General features: G+C 39.1%; 1 protein-coding gene across 1 annotated transcript; it reads left to right on the top strand.

Moving 5' to 3' along the window:
- The first annotated feature begins 33 nt into the window (after positions 1–33).
- Positions 34–12,972, top strand: FAM199X (family with sequence similarity 199, X-linked). The gene is made up of 6 exons (XM_039572080.1): positions 34–326; positions 3,139–3,358; positions 5,469–5,618; positions 5,940–6,101; positions 7,179–7,439; positions 8,292–12,972. The coding sequence occupies exons 1-6, from the start codon at positions 139–141 to the stop codon at positions 8,460–8,462; spliced, it is 1,152 nt and encodes a 383-aa protein (XP_039428014.1). The 5' UTR covers positions 34–138; the 3' UTR covers positions 8,463–12,972.
- Positions 12,973–18,489: the final 5,517 nt, after the last annotated feature.

Below are 18,489 nucleotides of genomic sequence, written 5' to 3'. Positions count from 1 at the left end.
GCGCGGCGCCGGAAGGACCCGGCGCGACAGCGCGGCGCGTCCCGGGACCGGCCGCTGATGGCGGCGCCGCTGCCGCCGTGTGCCCGAGGCGCTCCCGCCGCTGCCTGAGACGCTCCCGCCGCTCCCGCATCCGCCGCCATGACCGAGGAGCTGTACGAGAAGTTCCTGGCCCCCGAGGAGCCGTGCCCGCTGCTCTCGCACCAGCACCCGCCGCGGGGCGGCAGCTTGAGCCTGAGCGAGGAGGGCTGCCTGGACGTCAGCGATTTTGGCTGCCAGCTCTCCTCCTGCCACCGCACCGACCCGCTGCACCGTTTCCACTCCAACAGGTCTGCTCAGCGGGTCAGAGCGGGCGGGCCGGGTGATGCTGAGGGGCCGGGGCGGGCGGCGCGGTGGTCGCGGCGGGGTCAGGGCCGCCCCTGAGCAGGGCCGCGCATCCTTCCCGCGCTACCCTGCCGGGGACGAGCCGGCCATGGCCGGGCTGCAGGTGCTCCGCGTGTCCGCCGCACGCCCTGCTGGGTTACCCTTCCCCTTGGCTTAGTCTGCGTTCGGCTCATCATGTTACAGTTGCCGGTGTGAGCTGGGTCAGTGTTTTAAGATGTGTCTTTTCATAGAATCATAGAATGGTTTGGGTTGGAAGGGACCCTAAAGGCAATCTAGTTCCAACTCCCCTGCTCTGGGCGGGGAGACCTTCCACTAGGCTCAGGTTGCTCCAAGCCTCGTTCCGAGTTTCTTAATTTTTGAGATTTTGATAATTTTTGAGGGCTGTAGGCAGCTACAGAATGGTGTGTTTATAAGACTTAAAGGCAGGTCTTGCATGGATACCAGGCAGACCTTAAGAGATTCAGAATGAGTTAGGTGGCTTGGTGACTGTACTGACTTCTGAAGAGACATTTCCACCCCATGCTACTAATTAAGGGCAAATTATTCTGCCTGTAATTTGTAGAAAAGGTCTGTTCTAGAAGGGCAAATACAGCTCAACAAAGAAGTTCCAGTTGTGCTCCTAAAATCAAAACCACTGTCCTGCTTTCCTAAGAACCTAATTCTGCTAATGCATAGTATTAAGCTTGAATATAGCAATAGCTTTTTTTGAGAATAATCTATGAGATTTCAGTCTCCAACATATATGTCTCCAACGTTCCTGTTCCAGACTTGCAAGATTCTGTTATGGGTTATTAGTATTTCTGCAACACAATTATGAATAGTGAATTTATATGAAGTCTTGGAAATTGCGCTTTAAAAGTGTCATTCATAAGGGCAAATTCTTAATTATACATTCTTAAATGATTCAGCATGAAGAGCCTCGATCAAACATGATACGCTTCCATAATATAGTTCTTAAGTCATACGACATGAGCAGTAAGATATATTCTTAGAATATCTGTAAATAAAAGTGTGATAGTCACCAAATTTGCATTTAATTAATTTTGTACATTTCTCTTTCTGTTGCCTTCTCAAGTGTGTTGCTCAGGTTTGCTCATTTTACGAGCCCAGGTTTGTAACCCAGGCATCTTGAGGGGCTGTTTCACTTCTCTGGAAAAGGACATGCCCTGTCTTGCACTGATTAAGCCATTGCAGATGTGCAGCTCAATCTGTGGTGTTCACATAAGGCTTTCTATTTTTTAAAGTTAGGAGTAATTTTAATGTAGTTCCCATTTGTTGTTAATCCAGTTCACCTCAGGGAACACAGCAGGCCCCCTGGCTATGAGAAGGTGAGGGCTGACTGCCTGTACCTGGAGTACGTGTGTAGTTTGTTGATACTAGAGCCCATGTACCTCAGCCTTTGTTTTGATGTCTGGAAACTGTCCACTCTGTCTTCCCTTTCGTCATTATTTTATGGATTCTGAAACTGTGTTCATGTCGAGTAATGTGCTGTGTCACCACAGTCTTGTTCTGCTCATTACCAATGGATTGCCCTGCCCACAAGAGTCTGTACCAGCAAAGCAGTGAACATCTATAAGGGATGCAGAAAGGGAGGCAGGGCAAGAACTCCTGAATCTGCTACGAGGAAAGTTTTGGAAATGTCTTTAACATTGGATAAATTCACATCTGGCCAAGCAGATGTGGAAATGAATCCATCACAAACATATTTAGCCAGCCTGGTATGCAGTTTAAATAATGAGATTGAGGACCAGCCTTTCTGGTGATAGAATTGCTCAGCTTTTGCAGTTGGATAGAAGAGTATTTTTGTAGTTAGCCAGAATGAAGTGGACAGGCTGATGGAACAGGAGGTGATTGTGTGGGCTTGTGTGGTGCATTTTAGAAGCCCTTTTCAAATTGTTTTGGCCATATTGCAGTGCTGTGCTGACTCATATTTGTCTTGACCTACTTTTCACCAATATGTAAAATAAATCCAGATATGGAGACTGATTTCATGAGCTTGTTACATTCTGGCTTACTCTCATTAGAGTAAAAAATCTGTTCTGTGAAAATTGAGTTCTCAATGGCTTTCCTTTAGCAACAACTTCAACTAGCTTTGTAATGAAATAATGAGGTGAAAAAGGTGTTTAGTTTTGGCATGCTAGCATTTTCACACAGGTCACTTCCCCATCTTGCACTGTCTCATTCCAATAGCATGTCCAATGTTTTTGACATTCAGAGTTGTGAATAATAGGTCCATAATGTGTTTCCTTATTAAGCCTTAATGTTGTGGGGGATTATCAACCTGAAATTTCTTTTGACTTCTATGTGTCCTGGAGTCAAATTGATTAACTTCTTTGTTCTGTTTACTCCAGTTTATGTGGAAGTTTAAATATCCCAATGCCTGGAAAACTTTATTTTTAGATCTGTGTGTTTTAAAAACCCAACCAGCAGCAAAAAAAGACAATTTCCATACTACAGGAGTCATAGCTCTGAGGCAGAAACTGATAATATATCAAAATAAAGGTGTAATTATACTAACTGTATGTGGATTTTTGCCTTGATATTTTTAACATTGTGTCCCATTTGGTGTTGTTTATGTACTTTAAAAAATATTTAAAAATAGAATACTTCAATTTACATAATTAGAACTTATTTCAATGAAGTCAATGTATAATATCACTAGCAAAGTGGAGATAGTTTAACGAGGCTTAAAGGAATTTCTTAAGACACATGATGCCAAGGTTTGCTGCTCTCTAATTGTGTTATCCTGTTTTGCAGGTGGAACTTGACATCTTGTGGGACGAGCGTGGCCAGCTCAGAGTGCAGCGAGGAGCTGTTCTCATCGGTGTCAGTGGGGGATCAGGATGATTGTTACTCACTCCTGGATGACCAGGAATTCACCTCTTTTGATTTGTTCCCCGAGGGCAGTGTCTGCAGTGATGTCTCCTCTTCTATCAGCACATACTGGGATTGGTCAGACAGCGAGTTTGAGTGGCAGGTAAGGTGGTTCCACTGGAAATGTAAAATTTTGTGTAGACTGTTGTGTGCTGGATTTAGCTGTAGCTGAAAAGTAATAGAATAAAATATCCTGAGTTGGAAGGGACCCACAAGAATCACTGAAGTCCAGCTCCTGGCCCTACACAGGACAATGGTAGGAGTTACACTCCGTGTCTGACAGATTTTGCTCAAACACTCCTTGAACTCTTTCAGGCTTGGTGCTGTGACCACTGCCCTGGGGAGCCTGTTCCAGTGCCTGACCGCCCTCTGGGGGAAGAGCCTTTTCCTGATATCTAAGCTTAACTTCCCCTGACCTGGCATCCTGCTGTTCCCTTGTGTCCTGTCACTGGTCACCAGAGAGGAGAGATCAGTGCCTCCCCCTCCTCTTCTCCTCTTGAGGAAGCTGTAGACAGCTATGAAGTCTCTCCTTGGTCTCCTCTTCTTCTGAACAAACCAAGTGACCTCAGCACTTGTTTCTTTGTAACTACCGAACATAGGAGCACATATCTGAATCTTGAATGATAACAAAAATGTTTTGTTTCATTTTATTCCGACCTCCTTAATCAGGAGGAGAGACTGAAGGTCAGCTCTTCAAAGAAGGATGCTTACATGTCGTTTGGTTTTAGGAACCATTGTCTGTTTCTTGTAGCCATGAGCTTAGACCCTTTGTACTGAGGATCTGCCCTGTTAATGAAATCTGTTTATAGATGTCTGGTCCTACTGAAGCTTTCTAGGTAAAGTGTAGAAACTCTTGCCATAGCTTTTTTCCATCCTTTTGTTTTTTCTATGCCAATAAGAGTAGAGAGCTCATTTTGTCTGACCAGAATGGGAAAAGTGTGAAGGTGAATCACATCCTTTTCCTGCATCTGCGCTGAATGCAGTCCTTGTTGGATATCTCTAGTTTGTGATAGTCTTCCCTGTTCAGCAGTTTTTCAAATGTGATATGCATTTTAAAATATATTGTAGACCTAAATTGACTTTTTATATTAAAGACTTAAATCAACTATGAACATATATATAACTTCGAAATAGGCAACATAGGGCTTCAGAATTTATTGGGAAATACTTTAAAATTTTGTCATAAAGCTTGGTCAGAGCACGTAGAGAGTCTTTTAAGGACAGTGCAAGAACTGAAAACTGATTTCAAGAAAGCTCAAATCCTGTTCCAGAAGATGCAAGTGAACTTGAGACATGTATTGAGATCAGCTTTGAATTTCTGACTGGTTTAGTCCATCTGCTGGTCTCAATGTATGTTATATCGCTGAAGTTACAAGTGTGTGTTTACAATGCAGTCTGTAGGAACAACTCAGGTTGGATCCTAAAGATTCAGAGCTTCACTGAGTTGTGAAATTTTAATTGCTTGATAAACTTGGCAATTGTTTTGAAAAGAAGCCATTTCCTATGCCTTAGCTGACAGTATGTTTGATTGGTAACTAGCTTTTTTATTACTCTTTGTTTTTTAAAACAAGCTTTTCTTAAGAGACTTACTTGATTGGATTTACAGGATTTTGGAAAGACTTTTTTGTAGCTCTTTATGGTGTTATCTGGCAGAATCTGAGCACAAGTAATCCAACTGTCCCACTTTAACTGGAAGTGCATTCAGAAATCACATGTCAGTTGTATAAATGAAGCTAGCTGAAGTTCTCAGTTGCTTCCAGGCAAATGACAGTGACTTCAATTGAATTGTCTTGTGTATTATGGAGTTTGGTAGGAATTACAGACCTGCTTTAAAATTATCTTCCTTAAACTAGACTTATGCTCCAAAATGGGAGGTTTAGATTTAGCTTTGGATTGTAATGGACCATTTCCACTGATGGAGAAGGGAAATAGTTGAAATGCGGCATCAATCTGCTGTTTTCTTAAACACGAATTTTTAAAAAGAGGATTGATTAGTGCAGAATAGTGTGAATTGAGTTTGCTGCACTTGTTTGTAGGAAGATTTAAGGGAGTATTGCAGGTTTATGAGTAATTACACAGAGTTTGTTAAAGTACAGAGATAATCAATGCTTTGCTAATTTGATGGTATGTTTTGAATTGTTAATAGTGTTAGAATGATTTACAATCTGCCTACTGTATTCTAAAGCTTTGTTCTTCCTCTTGCATGTTACAAGTTGCCTGGCAGCGACATTACAAGTGGGAGTGATGTGCTTTCTGATGTTATACCGAGTATTCCAAGCTCTCCCTGTCTGCTTCCCAAAAAGAAAAACAAGCATAGGAATCTTGATGAACTTCCATGGAGTGCAATGACAAATGATGAACAGGTGACTTTTTTCCTATGTGAGAACTGCAATGTACAGAAGAACTTCCAATTAAAAGATAAAACTTAAAAGCCATCCTGTTTGCTGTAGGTGTAAATGCAGACCTGTGCAGTACTACTTGATTCTCAAAACTAAACCTTGTCCTTTGGATCTGTAGGAGGCAGTTTAATGCCTACTCAAATTTTCACCCTAGGTTTTTAAGGATACTCAAGGCTAGAATCATGATATTTGAGCATGTTTTTATTCTGTTGGTTCTTTCTTTTTTCTGTCTCTCATTTAGAATCAATGATACTTCAAAATGACCTGCCTTTCTTTGGGTCCTAGGTTGAATATATTGAATATTTGAGTCGCAAAGTCAGTACAGAGATGGGCCTTCGAGAGCAACTTGATATTATTAAAATTATTGATCCTACTGCTCAGATCTCACCTACAGATAGTGAATTCATTATTGAATTGAACTGTCTCACAGATGAAAAACTGAAGCAGGTGAGTTAAGGTTTGTACATTTGACTCCAGGGTTTCAGCATCTGATTATATCTTGCAAAATCTTATGGACTTGTGATCAATTTTTTTATGCATAATCATTATATATAGAGACACTAGAGCACAATACTGTCAGTGATGGATATCAAAAGCATATTGTATGTACTAAACCTTTACATAAAAGACTGGTTATATTCTCACTATGTGTTAAGCCAGAGCTGGTGAGTGTGTAATGAGTTATGTTGTGGACCTGGTGCTGCTTATGGCACTGTACTCCACTTCATGACCATCAGCTAGCTGAGAGTCTTCATTTACTCACTGAATGTAAACTAGCATTTAAAACTCCAAAAGATTGGAATTCATTGGGGAAGACCATAAATTTCATGTAGAAAGGGATAGAGAATAAGGCATTTTAAAGATGTTGCAAGATGCAAGTTATAACAAAGAAAGGTGCCTGGCTGATAGGGTAGATACATCCTACTGTCTTCTCAGTCATTGAATTATTGAGATGTGTTGTTGGGAAGAGATGCAGTGTCCAAACAAGCTGAACTCCTCAGTGTTGCACTGATAAATGCTGAAGATAAAGTTGAAAATGGAAAACATTCACTGCTTTTATGGGCTTGGTCTGTTTCATATTTCAAGGATTTTGTAAGTGTCATCTTAAAGTAGAAAAGTGCTGCTTTATTTACACTCATTTTTGTTTGAGTATACCTAGCAAAATAAAGGGTTTTGATACATTAAGTAAACAACTTGGTTCACTTGAACTTCACTGATATTTCTGTTTGGTGTTAAAATAATAACATATTGTTACACAGTCACAAGTATGACAGGCAGAAGAAACAAGAACCCCCCAGCCCTTGCTACTTATTTTCCTTCCATGGTGAAAGAACAGTTAAGTTCTCTGGGTGACTCCGGATTGCTTGGGCTTTAAGCAGCCACAGGAAAATGTTTTAAAAGCCTAACCGAACTGACCCAATGCTTCATAATTATTAATAGGCAGATTGTGTTTTTTCCATGAAAAGGAGTATCTCAGTGCAGCATTTATCAAGCTATAGTAATTTTGCTGCCTCTGTTCTAAAGGTGAGAAACTATATCAAGGAACATGGACCTCGCCAGCGGTCTGCGAGGGAGAGCTGGAAGAGGAGCAGCTACAGCTGTGCGAGTACCAGTGGTGTGAGTGGTGCCAGTGCCAGCAGCAGCAGTGCCAGCATGGTCAGCTCAGCAAGCAGCAGCGGCTCCAGCGTTGCCAACTCCGCTTCAAACTCCAGTGCCAACATGAGTCGAGCACACAGTGACAGCAATTTGTCCACAAGTGCTGCAGAAAGAATCCGGGATTCAAAAGTAAAGTTTCTAGTTATGTACATCTGTATTAATTAAGCTGTCTTAACTTGTGAAGCTTGCTCATGTGATCTTACCTGGGGTTTTTGTCCTGAAGGAACAGAGTAACTGAGTTATCTAGATAAACCAATGATCATAAGGTATTTAAACTTGTCCTCTTCCCATCACTTCTAATTGAAAGCCTGATGTTTGTATGTTGTAGATATTCTAATTCCTTTTGTTTAGAATAAGTTGAGTGGGCTTGAATAAAGCTTATGCATCTAACTTAAGGAAAAAATTGTTTAAGAATGATCACCCTAATCTAGGCATAATTTCTGGACAGTAGAGAGACCCTTGATTGTTTTTGGTTTTTTTTCTCAATTAGAAGTTTCATCAGGCTTGTTGAATCTTCTTCAGTTTATTCTTTGAGCATGTCTCATGAGATTCCTTGGTGAGAAGGGACCTACTGAAGCATGTTTCATTTAAAGTAGTACTGTGGTACTCCTTCTGTCCCCGTAATTCTAATTTCAAGTGTGGAGGAGAGGAGCAGTTCTTTCTTGCTCTTCAACATCTTGGGTTTGTTAAATGTAAGACTAACATTTCTCCAGCAGTAAAGATTCCCCCAATCAAAGACTCAACTATGCAACATCACAGGGTAATGTTGTGCCTCATAATTCAGTTGTGATAAATTATCTTGATATTTTAATATCAGGTACGATTTTGGATGAATGTTTACACCACCTCTGAGAATTTGTGTTTGTTATTTTTCAGAGCAGATGTTATTTTAGAGGTTAATTTATATTTGCCAGCTTCAGAGGTGTTTTTTCTAATTTACAGAAAAAAGTCTTATATTTTGTCTCTTCTGTATTTTGACAGAAACGTTCCAAGCAACGGAAACTCCAGCAAAAGGCCTTACGGAAGAGACAGCTGAAAGAACAAAGACAAGCTCGTAAGGAAAGACTGAGTGGGTTATTTCTTAATGAAGAAGTGCTGTCTTTAAAAGTGACTGAGGAGGACCATGAAGGAGATGTGGATGTTTTAATGTGACAGGGGTGAATTTATCAGTGTTCTTTCTAAGCCTTAAATGTATTATCCTTATTGTTTACATATATTTCTTGACCAAATTTTGATTAGTGTTAACAATACAAACCAGATCTTTTCTCAAGTGTAATTTTGCTAAGAAGGTCTAAGTATTGAGTAGTTTCAGCTTTTTGAGACTAATTTTGCAACAAAGAATTCAGAAGCTTATCTATCTTCTGAAAAGCTGCTGAAGAGATCTAATTTTAAGGAAATTTGAACTTGACTGACATGCTAACTTACTTGCAAGTAAGTCTAGGGGCGCTTTTGGATGACACAAAGCATGCATTACTATGCTTCAGCTTTTTTGGGTTTTTTCAGCTTAGAGTTAGTATTACACTTGACTTGTTTTGTCTTCCTTTCCCATTAATAGGAAGATTGTTTAGCATGAGGAAAAATCTTTTGCTCTATGGGGCTTTCTTCAGCCTTGCTCTTGATTTGTACAAAATCAAAGTACTGTTGATACTTTTCTAAAAGTTGGGATTTAACTCAAACTACACAGAAAACAAGAAGCAGGACATCTAATGCAGAGAATCTGTAACACAAATACTGCCTAATAATGTAGTTCTTAGGAACCAACTAAAATTCTGAAAAAAACCTCAAAATAATTGCAGGCTAAGTCTTCAGAAGGTTATTTTGCTGCTCAATATCTTATGATTGTTACTAATGGTTCACCAGTACATCCCTAGTGAAAAGATTCCAATAAAAATGCATTTATGCATTGAAAATACACTAATCTGCAATTAAGTTGTCTAGGACACTACTTAAAATAGTTAAAAACACTACTGGAAACAGAAGTGCAAGCAAGTGGCACACAACTTCAGTGGTTTTCTTCCCCAGAAGCGTATCTAAATAGATTCATATTGTTGACAGGAGAACTTATTGCAGCTGTACTTTTTTAATTGTATGTTTAGCTGAGGTTGTCTTCTGTGTGGGTCGTTACACCATGACATGTATCAGAATTCTCCTTTTGTTGTCTATCAGCTTTTGAAATTTCTCATGATAAGAAAATTAGGTAAAATTGCGGCTTTCAGGTAGGGAAGTAATAGTAGTTTCAACCTTTTTCCTAATTCTGACAATCTTTAGGCTGATTTTAGTCTTTATCTTACTTTTATAGAACTCCTTCCCCCCATGGCTGAGATAAAAATGATTGTTCTAAATTTTAATGTGAAATTTAAAACATTTTAAAAGTATTTTTGAGTTCTGAGTTTAGAAAATAATTTTTTATTATGTTAATGCTTCATTAATTTTACTGTTGAATTAAGGAGTTTGACAGTTTAGTGTGGCCACAAGTGTCTGTAATTGCAGGAGGGTATAGCCCAATCCTGCAGAATGCATGATTGGCTTTAGGACTACTGACATTAATGTTCCATGTCCTGCACAGACTTATTAGCCCTGACAGCTGAAGTATTTTCCTTTCAGAAGGGGCATTCCTTTTAGCCTCAAAATAAACTGACCAGTAAATTATCTGAACAGTGGCCTCTGAAAGGGTTTTGATAAGAAATAAATGAGGCCCATAGGCAAACTAGTATGTGTGAACTTACTGCTGCTCTACAACAGGTACCCAGGCTTGGCCGTGGACTGACTAAAAGCCAGGTAATGTCATTTTAAGCTCATGTTGGCCATCCCATATTGCCAGTATATTTGTGCACTAACCACAAGTGTCTCTTACCTGTCAGTATTTGCTTGTTGCTAGTTGATGCCTCCCTCCTGTATAATCAATACTGAAAACTTCTTAACAGTATACACTTTACTGAGAATTTAGATTGACTTAAACCTGGAGCTTCTTTTGAATATCTTGTGTGAAAAATAAAATTTAATTGCTATCAGTTTGGCTAATTTCAGGGTGCAGTTGTTAAACTCTTGCATGGTAATGGATGAATTCATCATGAAATACTTCACCATGTGTACACTGTCATGGTTCAGTACAACCTTTATTTTCTGCAGTGATTTTGAAATGTGATTGAATTTTTTTTCTGAAGAAAAATGCACACTTAGTACTGTAGAGAATTGAAACTCTGAAGTGAATTGTAAGAAAGGTGCAATATCTCAGTGTGGTGGAGCGTGAAAGTGTGTCACTTTATTCTGTTTCAGCAGCTATTCAGAGTTTAAAATACCTCAGGTTTTGTTGTGAAAAGACCCCATCATTTTGATGAGGTACAGTTCATTCTGGTCACTTGTCTACTAGCTTCCAGAGATCATGAAGTGAGGGAAGATAGTATTTCCATCATAGTGTGAGCATGTAAGTATAAAGTATTCTAAGTGATTAGGTGGGTCCAGTTGCTCCTTTGTTACATTGGACGAAAAGGTCCTGGGTGCCAGAATACCTGATTGTGCTGTGTTGTCTCCAGCAGGTACTTCAGTTGTGTGTGTGACAGTTAAAATGATAGAAGAGAGTGGATTTCCAGGGATTCCATGCTAATAATTTATAGCTCTGTGATCTCATAGATCCAGGATGCTCATAAGAATGCAAAGAATACAAAACTCTGAATGTTCTGATAGGAATGCAGAATAGCATCTTGCTTACCTTGAATGTTCTTTGCCAAGTACCCAGAGATAAAATGTTGTCTTTTCCTGATCTCAGAGAATCAGGCCTGAAGTGACTGTGGGATTCAAGAGTTTTTACATACTTCTACACATTTGGTTTTTTTTTTCCTTTTGCTTTCTCATCCTCTGTAGTTCTAGTGGCACACTCATTTTGTGGTGGGGGGGAGGTTTTTTGTCAGATTCGTGTTTTTCCCTGCTTTATACTCAATGCTTACCCAGGAAGACCCCATCCCTGGTGGTACTTAAAAGAGATGTAAATGTGGCACTTAGAAACATGGTTTAGTGGTGGGCTTGGCAGTGTTAGATTTAGGGTGGTAGTTGATGATCTTAAAAGGACTTTTCCAATCTAAATCTGTGAGTTTCTATGAAATACCCATGGTATTAGTCAAACAGTTGGAATGTCAGTGAAATTTGGTCTTGCCGATTTAAGTTTTGGCCATTGTGGCTACAGGTGCAACTACTGATGAACAAGAGTAACAGACCGCTAAAATAATGCATCCTTATTGTGTTTTTTTCTTAAAAAATTAAATCAAATCCCTGCTTTTTATTAATAGAGAAAAACTGTCAAGTTTAAAAGCAACATAGAGACGCACAGGAAAAAGCTCATAGTTACATGGCTTCATGGTACTGAAACTGTGTCTGTAGGAACTTTGTACCCACTGCAATGTGAATATAATCATTTTACACTCTGTAACAATAACAGTTTGCTTCCATGGTAACTTTTTCTCTAAAAAGGCTTAGAAGGAGCACTGAAAGTCTGACTGCAATAGGACTGTAAACAAGAGAAAACATTCTTTTCTAATATGATTTTTAAATATGAGGAAGAAAGCTGCCTGACAAACTTGGCTGATTTTTGTGTATGTCATCTTTTGTTAAAATACCTTTTTTTTTTTTTTGTAATCTGGGAAGCTGATAAAAAGATGGTTACAATATGCTCAGTATGGGGTGCTTACTTGGAAGAACAAGAAAAGTCTTCGCAAGACTTTCCTCAGCTCAAATTTTAGTTCTCATATTGTTGTTTGAAACCTGTGAAGATCATTCTCTGGGGAGAAAACAAATCGACCAACCTGCTTGAACTTTCTTACATGCATTTACATCAGAGTGCATATACAATACAGAAAGATAAAATGGCAATATTTACTGTTCATCTGTGCTGAATGGCCTGAAGCCATTTCTTTTCTCCTAACACTCTTTCAGCTTTTAAATCAGTTGATGCATTGGTCTATAAATATTAATAAACCTGACTGTTTTGGGAGCTTTTAAAGTTCATTCATATATGCCAGATTTTCATGGCAAATGTTGTTAGATTTATTGGTTTAATGTTCTTAAACTTACTGATCTTGCAATTCTTGGGCACAGAAAAGTCAACAGTTGTCCATTTAAGGATTGCAAAGATTAGTTTATTAATCTATCAAGGGAAAATCTTAGTAATATTAAAAGTTTGTCTATTTTGACTGTTAACTCTGGTGAGTCATATTTGCATTCTCTCTCATCTGGCTAACTTCAAAACATTTCCAAATGACAAATTCTTCAATGTAAAAAAAAAAAAAAATTAATGTAATACTGAAGCCTTGAATATAGTTAATAACCAAAGCAAGGGGAAAGTGGGGGGGTTGATTTTTTTTTTTTTTTCTTTTTGGTCGGGGGGAGAGATGAGGGTATAGATTAGCGTATATGGTATTGCTTAAATTGAGGGTGTTCTTTTCCCAGGTTCTCTGCTAATTGTATTGCTAAAATGCACTTTTGTATAGAAAACTGTTCTCTGTACATTCTGTATCTACTTTACATAATGTTTATAGAGATTTTTCTGAAGTTGTGAAGGATTTACTGAAAGCTCTGATGCTGTTGAATTCAAGTTTTCATTGTATTTGAAAATAGTTATGTGCATATTGAAGTACAGGTTGGAATTAAAATTAATGATATAACAAAGATATTCTAATGAAACTATGTAGTATCTTCTTCAGAGAAGGGGAGTTTGTATGCAGGACCTGCGGAGTCACTGTTCAGGCAGAAAATACAAATAAAGTGGCACATCTTAACTGTTCTTGATGGCAGAAACCAAACTGGTCCCCCCTTAACTAAAATCTGACAAGAATTGTTTCATAGGGAAGCAGTTAATTGTTGTGAATTATATAACCCAAGGTCATGTACTTTGAGCTGTCCTTTGTTTTGATTCCTGTGCCAGAGGTATTTTTTATGTACGCTCAGCACCAGCAAGGACACAGCAGTGGCAATGGCTTTGCCGTTACCAGTCTTGGAATAGGCAAGTGTGAGGACACTTGCCAGCTTGTATAAATTGTGTCCCTGAACCAAATTTGTCTTCTGCAATACTGAAGTTTGAAGTGTAATACTGCAAAAACTCCTTTTTTCCTCTTGGAATCCAATAAAAAAATCCTGAAAACCTGAGAAGAGGATAGCTGGCATAGGGATGTATTCCTCAGTGTGCAGAAAGTTTCCTGCAGCATCTCAGGGATCTAAAACTGCCTTCTTTGTCCTGGCTATGGCTCATCAAACACTTCTGGGAGTTGGTTCTCATCAAACACTGACAGAAGTTAAAGTTGACCAAGTGTTGCTATCCCAGTTTCTGTAGACGTCAAGAGATGGAGAAGGACAGGGTGGAAAATGCTGCATATCACAACAAGTCTTGTCGAACTGTGAAAGATCTTTAATTGTTTTGAACAGAACTGTGGAAGCTCTTGCTCTTGTGGTGCTTTGCCTTCACCTGAGCAGCCTGCTTGTGCGTTTTTTCTGTTTTCACCCAAAGGTGAGTGACAGTGTGGAATGTTTTGCAACAAAAATTGAAATGTTTCCAAGGACCTTGACCCATTGGGATGTTTGCTTGTAAGGGCTGACATTTCCTCGCATAGTACCCAGAAGCTGCAGGGAAGCTGATGCTTATGCTTTCTGAATCCCAGGATCTTTCCCAGTCTGTCCTGTTGCAGCAGTTCATTATCAAGGTACCAGTTGCACGGGTGAGTCTGATCTGCTGGCAAACAGCTGCTTGTCACCGGGGTTACATGGGCACAACCAAAGATGGTCTGACTCTTATTAGCCCTCCTTAAGCATTTCTTCATTTCTCTCATACGTAGCCAGTATTACTGCATTGAGAAAGTCTCATTTGATGGCCAAACCCTACTTAGGCACAAGCTGAATGAAGATTTCCACACTGGCAAAACCAATTGATAAGCTTGCTTTACTTAATTTGACAGGGAAAGGTGTCACTGGCTGCAGGCTTGCTGTCCTCAACCCACTCTTACTATACTGAACTGTAGACTTCATCCAAACATTTTCCAGTACAAAACTAGTTATAGTTTAGTTTCCTGAGATCCTTTGTATGTATTCCTAAAGATCCCATGCCCTACTTGGTAGAAAACATTTTTTTTACCTCATTCTAGAACATTCATCCGTTGTAATCTCATTTCATTCTCTTTCCTCCATGCTGCAGTGACTTGCACCTGGCAGCATCACTGGTGTAAGAACTTATTTCTGATAACGGAGAACACATTCCTGAAGCTAAAGCATGATAATTCATCGTGGCATTAGAGTCTTTCTAATCCTACTTCAGTGGAAGCAGCTGCTGTATTTCTACAAAGTTTCTCAAAGAAGGAGGATTTATTGCAGTAGCTGAAGCTGGAGTTTGGCACTGCTGTGCTGATTCTCCCGGCAGGTATCTCGGCCCGTCTGTTGTCACCAGGGGGAGCACTGTGGTCATTTACTGGATTTTAAACTACAGCTGCCACGTTGCTTTGCTACAAATGCTTTCCTTTATTCTGTTACGTCCTGTTAAAAGATGTTAGGGGGATTTGCTTTGCCTCTTACGCTGTTTTTGAAGTAGGGATCTGTCTGTTAAGGGTCAGCTTTACAATAATAACCTTTCTGGTGACTGAGGGAAAAGTTACCTTCTTCTATTCATGGTGATTGCTAATTCTTGCCTGGTCCTGCTTATTGCAACTGAAAGGTGGAAGTACACTCCTGTTTAGTGTTAACTTTTCTATGTGCCGTGTTGCTGTTTGAATTTCCTGGTTTTTGTTTTGAATCCAGACTTCCTCACTGGGGGCTGAGAATTTGGCAGTTGAAAATATTAGGTGATGATAGAAAACAAGCAGCCAGCTTGTAATGTGCTGAGTCTCATAATGTACATAGCTGTCTGTCCCTGGGAGGCAGTGCAGAAAAGGTGTAGCTTGATTAGCTTTTTTTTTTTTTTAAATAATAACCTCTGAATGGGGCTTCCTTTGGAGTAATGGAAAGTATTGCTTCAAAGGGAGCTGTTCTGTAGTGTCTCTTTTTCTCTCTCTGCTTGTCTGACAGTTATTGCTACCTTTCAAAAAGCTTACTAACACATATAACTGCAGAGAACATGTGAGGAGTTCTCCCTGGAATCTTGGGTTTATTCTTGGAAGTTAAGCTTTTATGGTTCTGTGCAGAACTAGGAAGGCTTTGAGCAGTTGTATGTGATTGCAGAGCCATCCTCCATTGTGTCAGTAGCTGTCATAAAAACAGTAGCAGGTTCTAAAGTCTTTAATTGTACGATATTTCCCCTAGGAAAGATGTGTGCCCAAATAATCTTGAAAGGAGGGAATAAAGTTTTAAGTCATGATCACCGAGTAAAGAGATTTAAAATGTGGCAGATAGCTGTTTGTATCTACATAGCTTGTTTTTCTTGACACATAGTTCCTGTCTACACTTCCTAAGAACAGTAAGCTGTGAGTACAACATGGCAGTTGATTGCAGGAGTTGCTGAAAACAGTTTTAATCCATTATAGACCATCCTCATTATTTAGGTAATTCTCATTTCATGGTATTTGTTCCCTTTCTTAGTCCATTAAAAGTTGATTTAGTCCTTGCTTTCTTTGTTCAGTGTAGAAATAAATAATTTGCCATAGGGTATTGTTTTACTTTCGGTTGTGCCTAGTAGGAGCAAAGGAAGAGCTGAAACTAGTTCATTTTAATAGCTTGTCAATTTTCAGGTATGGACAGCATCTAAACATAGTTTAGATAATTTTGTAGGTTTGATGTCTCCTGTGTTCCAGAGGTATTTAAAGATGCCATGCACCAATTATGATCTTGAAGAGCACTGGAAGTATACAAGAACTGTGATGATGGGCATATGCTTTGAGCAATAAATGCTTCTCATGCAGGGCAGGTTTGTGCGTGTCCAGAGATTTTGTTCTTGACCTCGTTCCAAAGCTGGAGCACACTGGTGTGTTCTCTGCCTGGCTGGTACTTTCTGGCAAGACCAGTGCCAGCTGCTTAGCAGTTACTATAAATTCTTTTTGCTTAGGATCTCACAGCTCCTGAGTGGTTCTATTTGGCAACTCCTCTCTGTTATTCTAGAACACAGACCAGTTTGGGGACCTCTGGATCCCATCTCTTTGTTACTGCTGAACAAAGCAAAAACATTGTGTGTTAGGAGGGTATGAAAACTAGTGATTATGGTGCTAAGTAACTTTCACCACACACTCACAAATGTATTTATTATATTCAACTAATTACTCCCTGCTGAAAGTATAATGTAACATTAAAGTTCATCAAATTGTCATGTATTTATTTCCTGTTCTTTAAATAGTGTTTGATATTCAGCCAGCTCTGCTTTGGAATAGTCCCTCTTGGGTAGTACAGGGGACCAGGGCCTATCGTGTCTAGGATTGGTGCAACCTTTTACCCTTGGTAGATGGAAATGATCACTTCAGCAACAATTTATATTGACTAATTCGGTAGGCAGATAAAAAAATGCATGAGTCTATGTGAGTATTTAATTTTATTAAATTCAAGGTGAGGAAAAAAGCACTATGGTGCTAGCAAGCCTTTATGAAGTTTGAAAGAATTTTTTTTTTCTGCTTAATTTTAAGGTAAGGTAAGTTTATTTACCAAATAGAAACTATTCATAGTGTGTGTTTGACTTATAAACATGTTGCTCCACAAATGCATGCACTTCCTCCTGAAACAATTTAGGTCATAAAACTGTTTGTAGAAGTTACAAATGTTAGCCAAGCAAAAATGAAGCAGTCTAAAAATCTTAGCACAAACCCATTTGTGGACTGATAAACCCATTTGCAGACTGATAAAATTAGTGTAATTTATGGTTGAGATACCTTATTGGCATATGTATTAAAGTTTGGGATATGTCTATTTTTCTTAGTATTGCATTAGCTGTAATTTCTATGTAATGCTTCAATTCATTTATATATTTGCACAACAGACTATCAGATAAAAAAGTGCCAAAATGTGTATAAGGAGGTCATCACTTTAGCTTAATTGCACACAAATTTCCTGCAGACTCTGATGCTTAAGACCAGTAATGAGACTGCTACAGCTAGAATAAACGCATTAGCCTATAAATTTAGAGCTTCTACCTGCTTTGTGAAGGGAGAATCATCTCTAAATGAGCCTAGTAACATGGATTTGTGATTAATCATTTTACTTGGTGACTCATCTATGATCACAGTACAACAAAAATGTCATGTTTGCTTAGTGGCATTAGCACAATTTATCTTCTCTGCATTCAGAGAATTGCCTTGTTGTCAATGTGGGACTGGGAATACAGCTGAGGAGTACTTTTGTTAAAGGACTTCTGATGTCACTTTATCTAAAGTGGAATATAAACAGAAAAAATTTTATAACTGTTCCTTTCCTTGAAATTTAATAATTCTACTTGCTCAGGCCAAACCATTTGCAGTAATGATCTTGAATCTGTAAAACAAAACTAATTTAACCTTGAAAACTGGTATTATTCAAGTTGTCTCTGAGTTTTTCTTTTTAAGGCTATCCCTGAAAGTTAACTCTGTTTTTGAGACAATTTTGCTTTCCTTGTTGCAGAGTGCTCCTTGTTACTAGAATGCTCAGGGCCCGTGGACTTGTGGATGTCAAGTTTGCATAGGTGTTCTCTACCCTAGTCTTTCTTGACCAAGGGAAAGTCTTCCTTCCAACATTCCTCCATCCTGGTTTCCTCAGTCAGAGATTCCTGAGGGTTGATCTTGTCAGTGAAGAAAATGCGAAGGTGATAAAATGGTTCACCTTGAGTATCGGAACTGAGAAAGAGAAAAGCCAACCCAACACCCTCAGAGGAAACTTTGGTTTAAAGAGCAAAATGTACAACCAGAAGCTTTGGTGACGAGGAAGAATTCACACCTGCCCTCTATTGCCTACTCAGTGTCTAAAAAGTCCAAGTTAATCTCTGCACTAGGAATTAACTTTAAAAAAATTCATTAATACTTGCATGTGTGCATAAATACAGATGGCCTCTGGTTATGCATTTACAGGTTCAGGGGTTTTTGTGACCGTGGAAGCTGACAGTTATCTTTAAAGGAAGAGACACAGTCCTGCAATTTCATAACAGTATCAGTGAAGCTTTAATAAAAACACCACCTACACTGAATGCTTGCAAGCTTGGATAATACATCTAGAGAAAGACATATCCATGTGATAAAACCTGAATTTAAAGAGCCAGGGG

The sequence above is a fragment of the Corvus cornix genome, chromosome 4A (genome assembly GCF_000738735.6).
Source record: "Corvus cornix cornix isolate S_Up_H32 chromosome 4A, ASM73873v5, whole genome shotgun sequence".
Taxonomy (NCBI): domain Eukaryota; kingdom Metazoa; phylum Chordata; class Aves; order Passeriformes; family Corvidae; genus Corvus; species Corvus cornix.
This window is presented reverse-complemented; position numbering and strand designations above follow the sequence as displayed.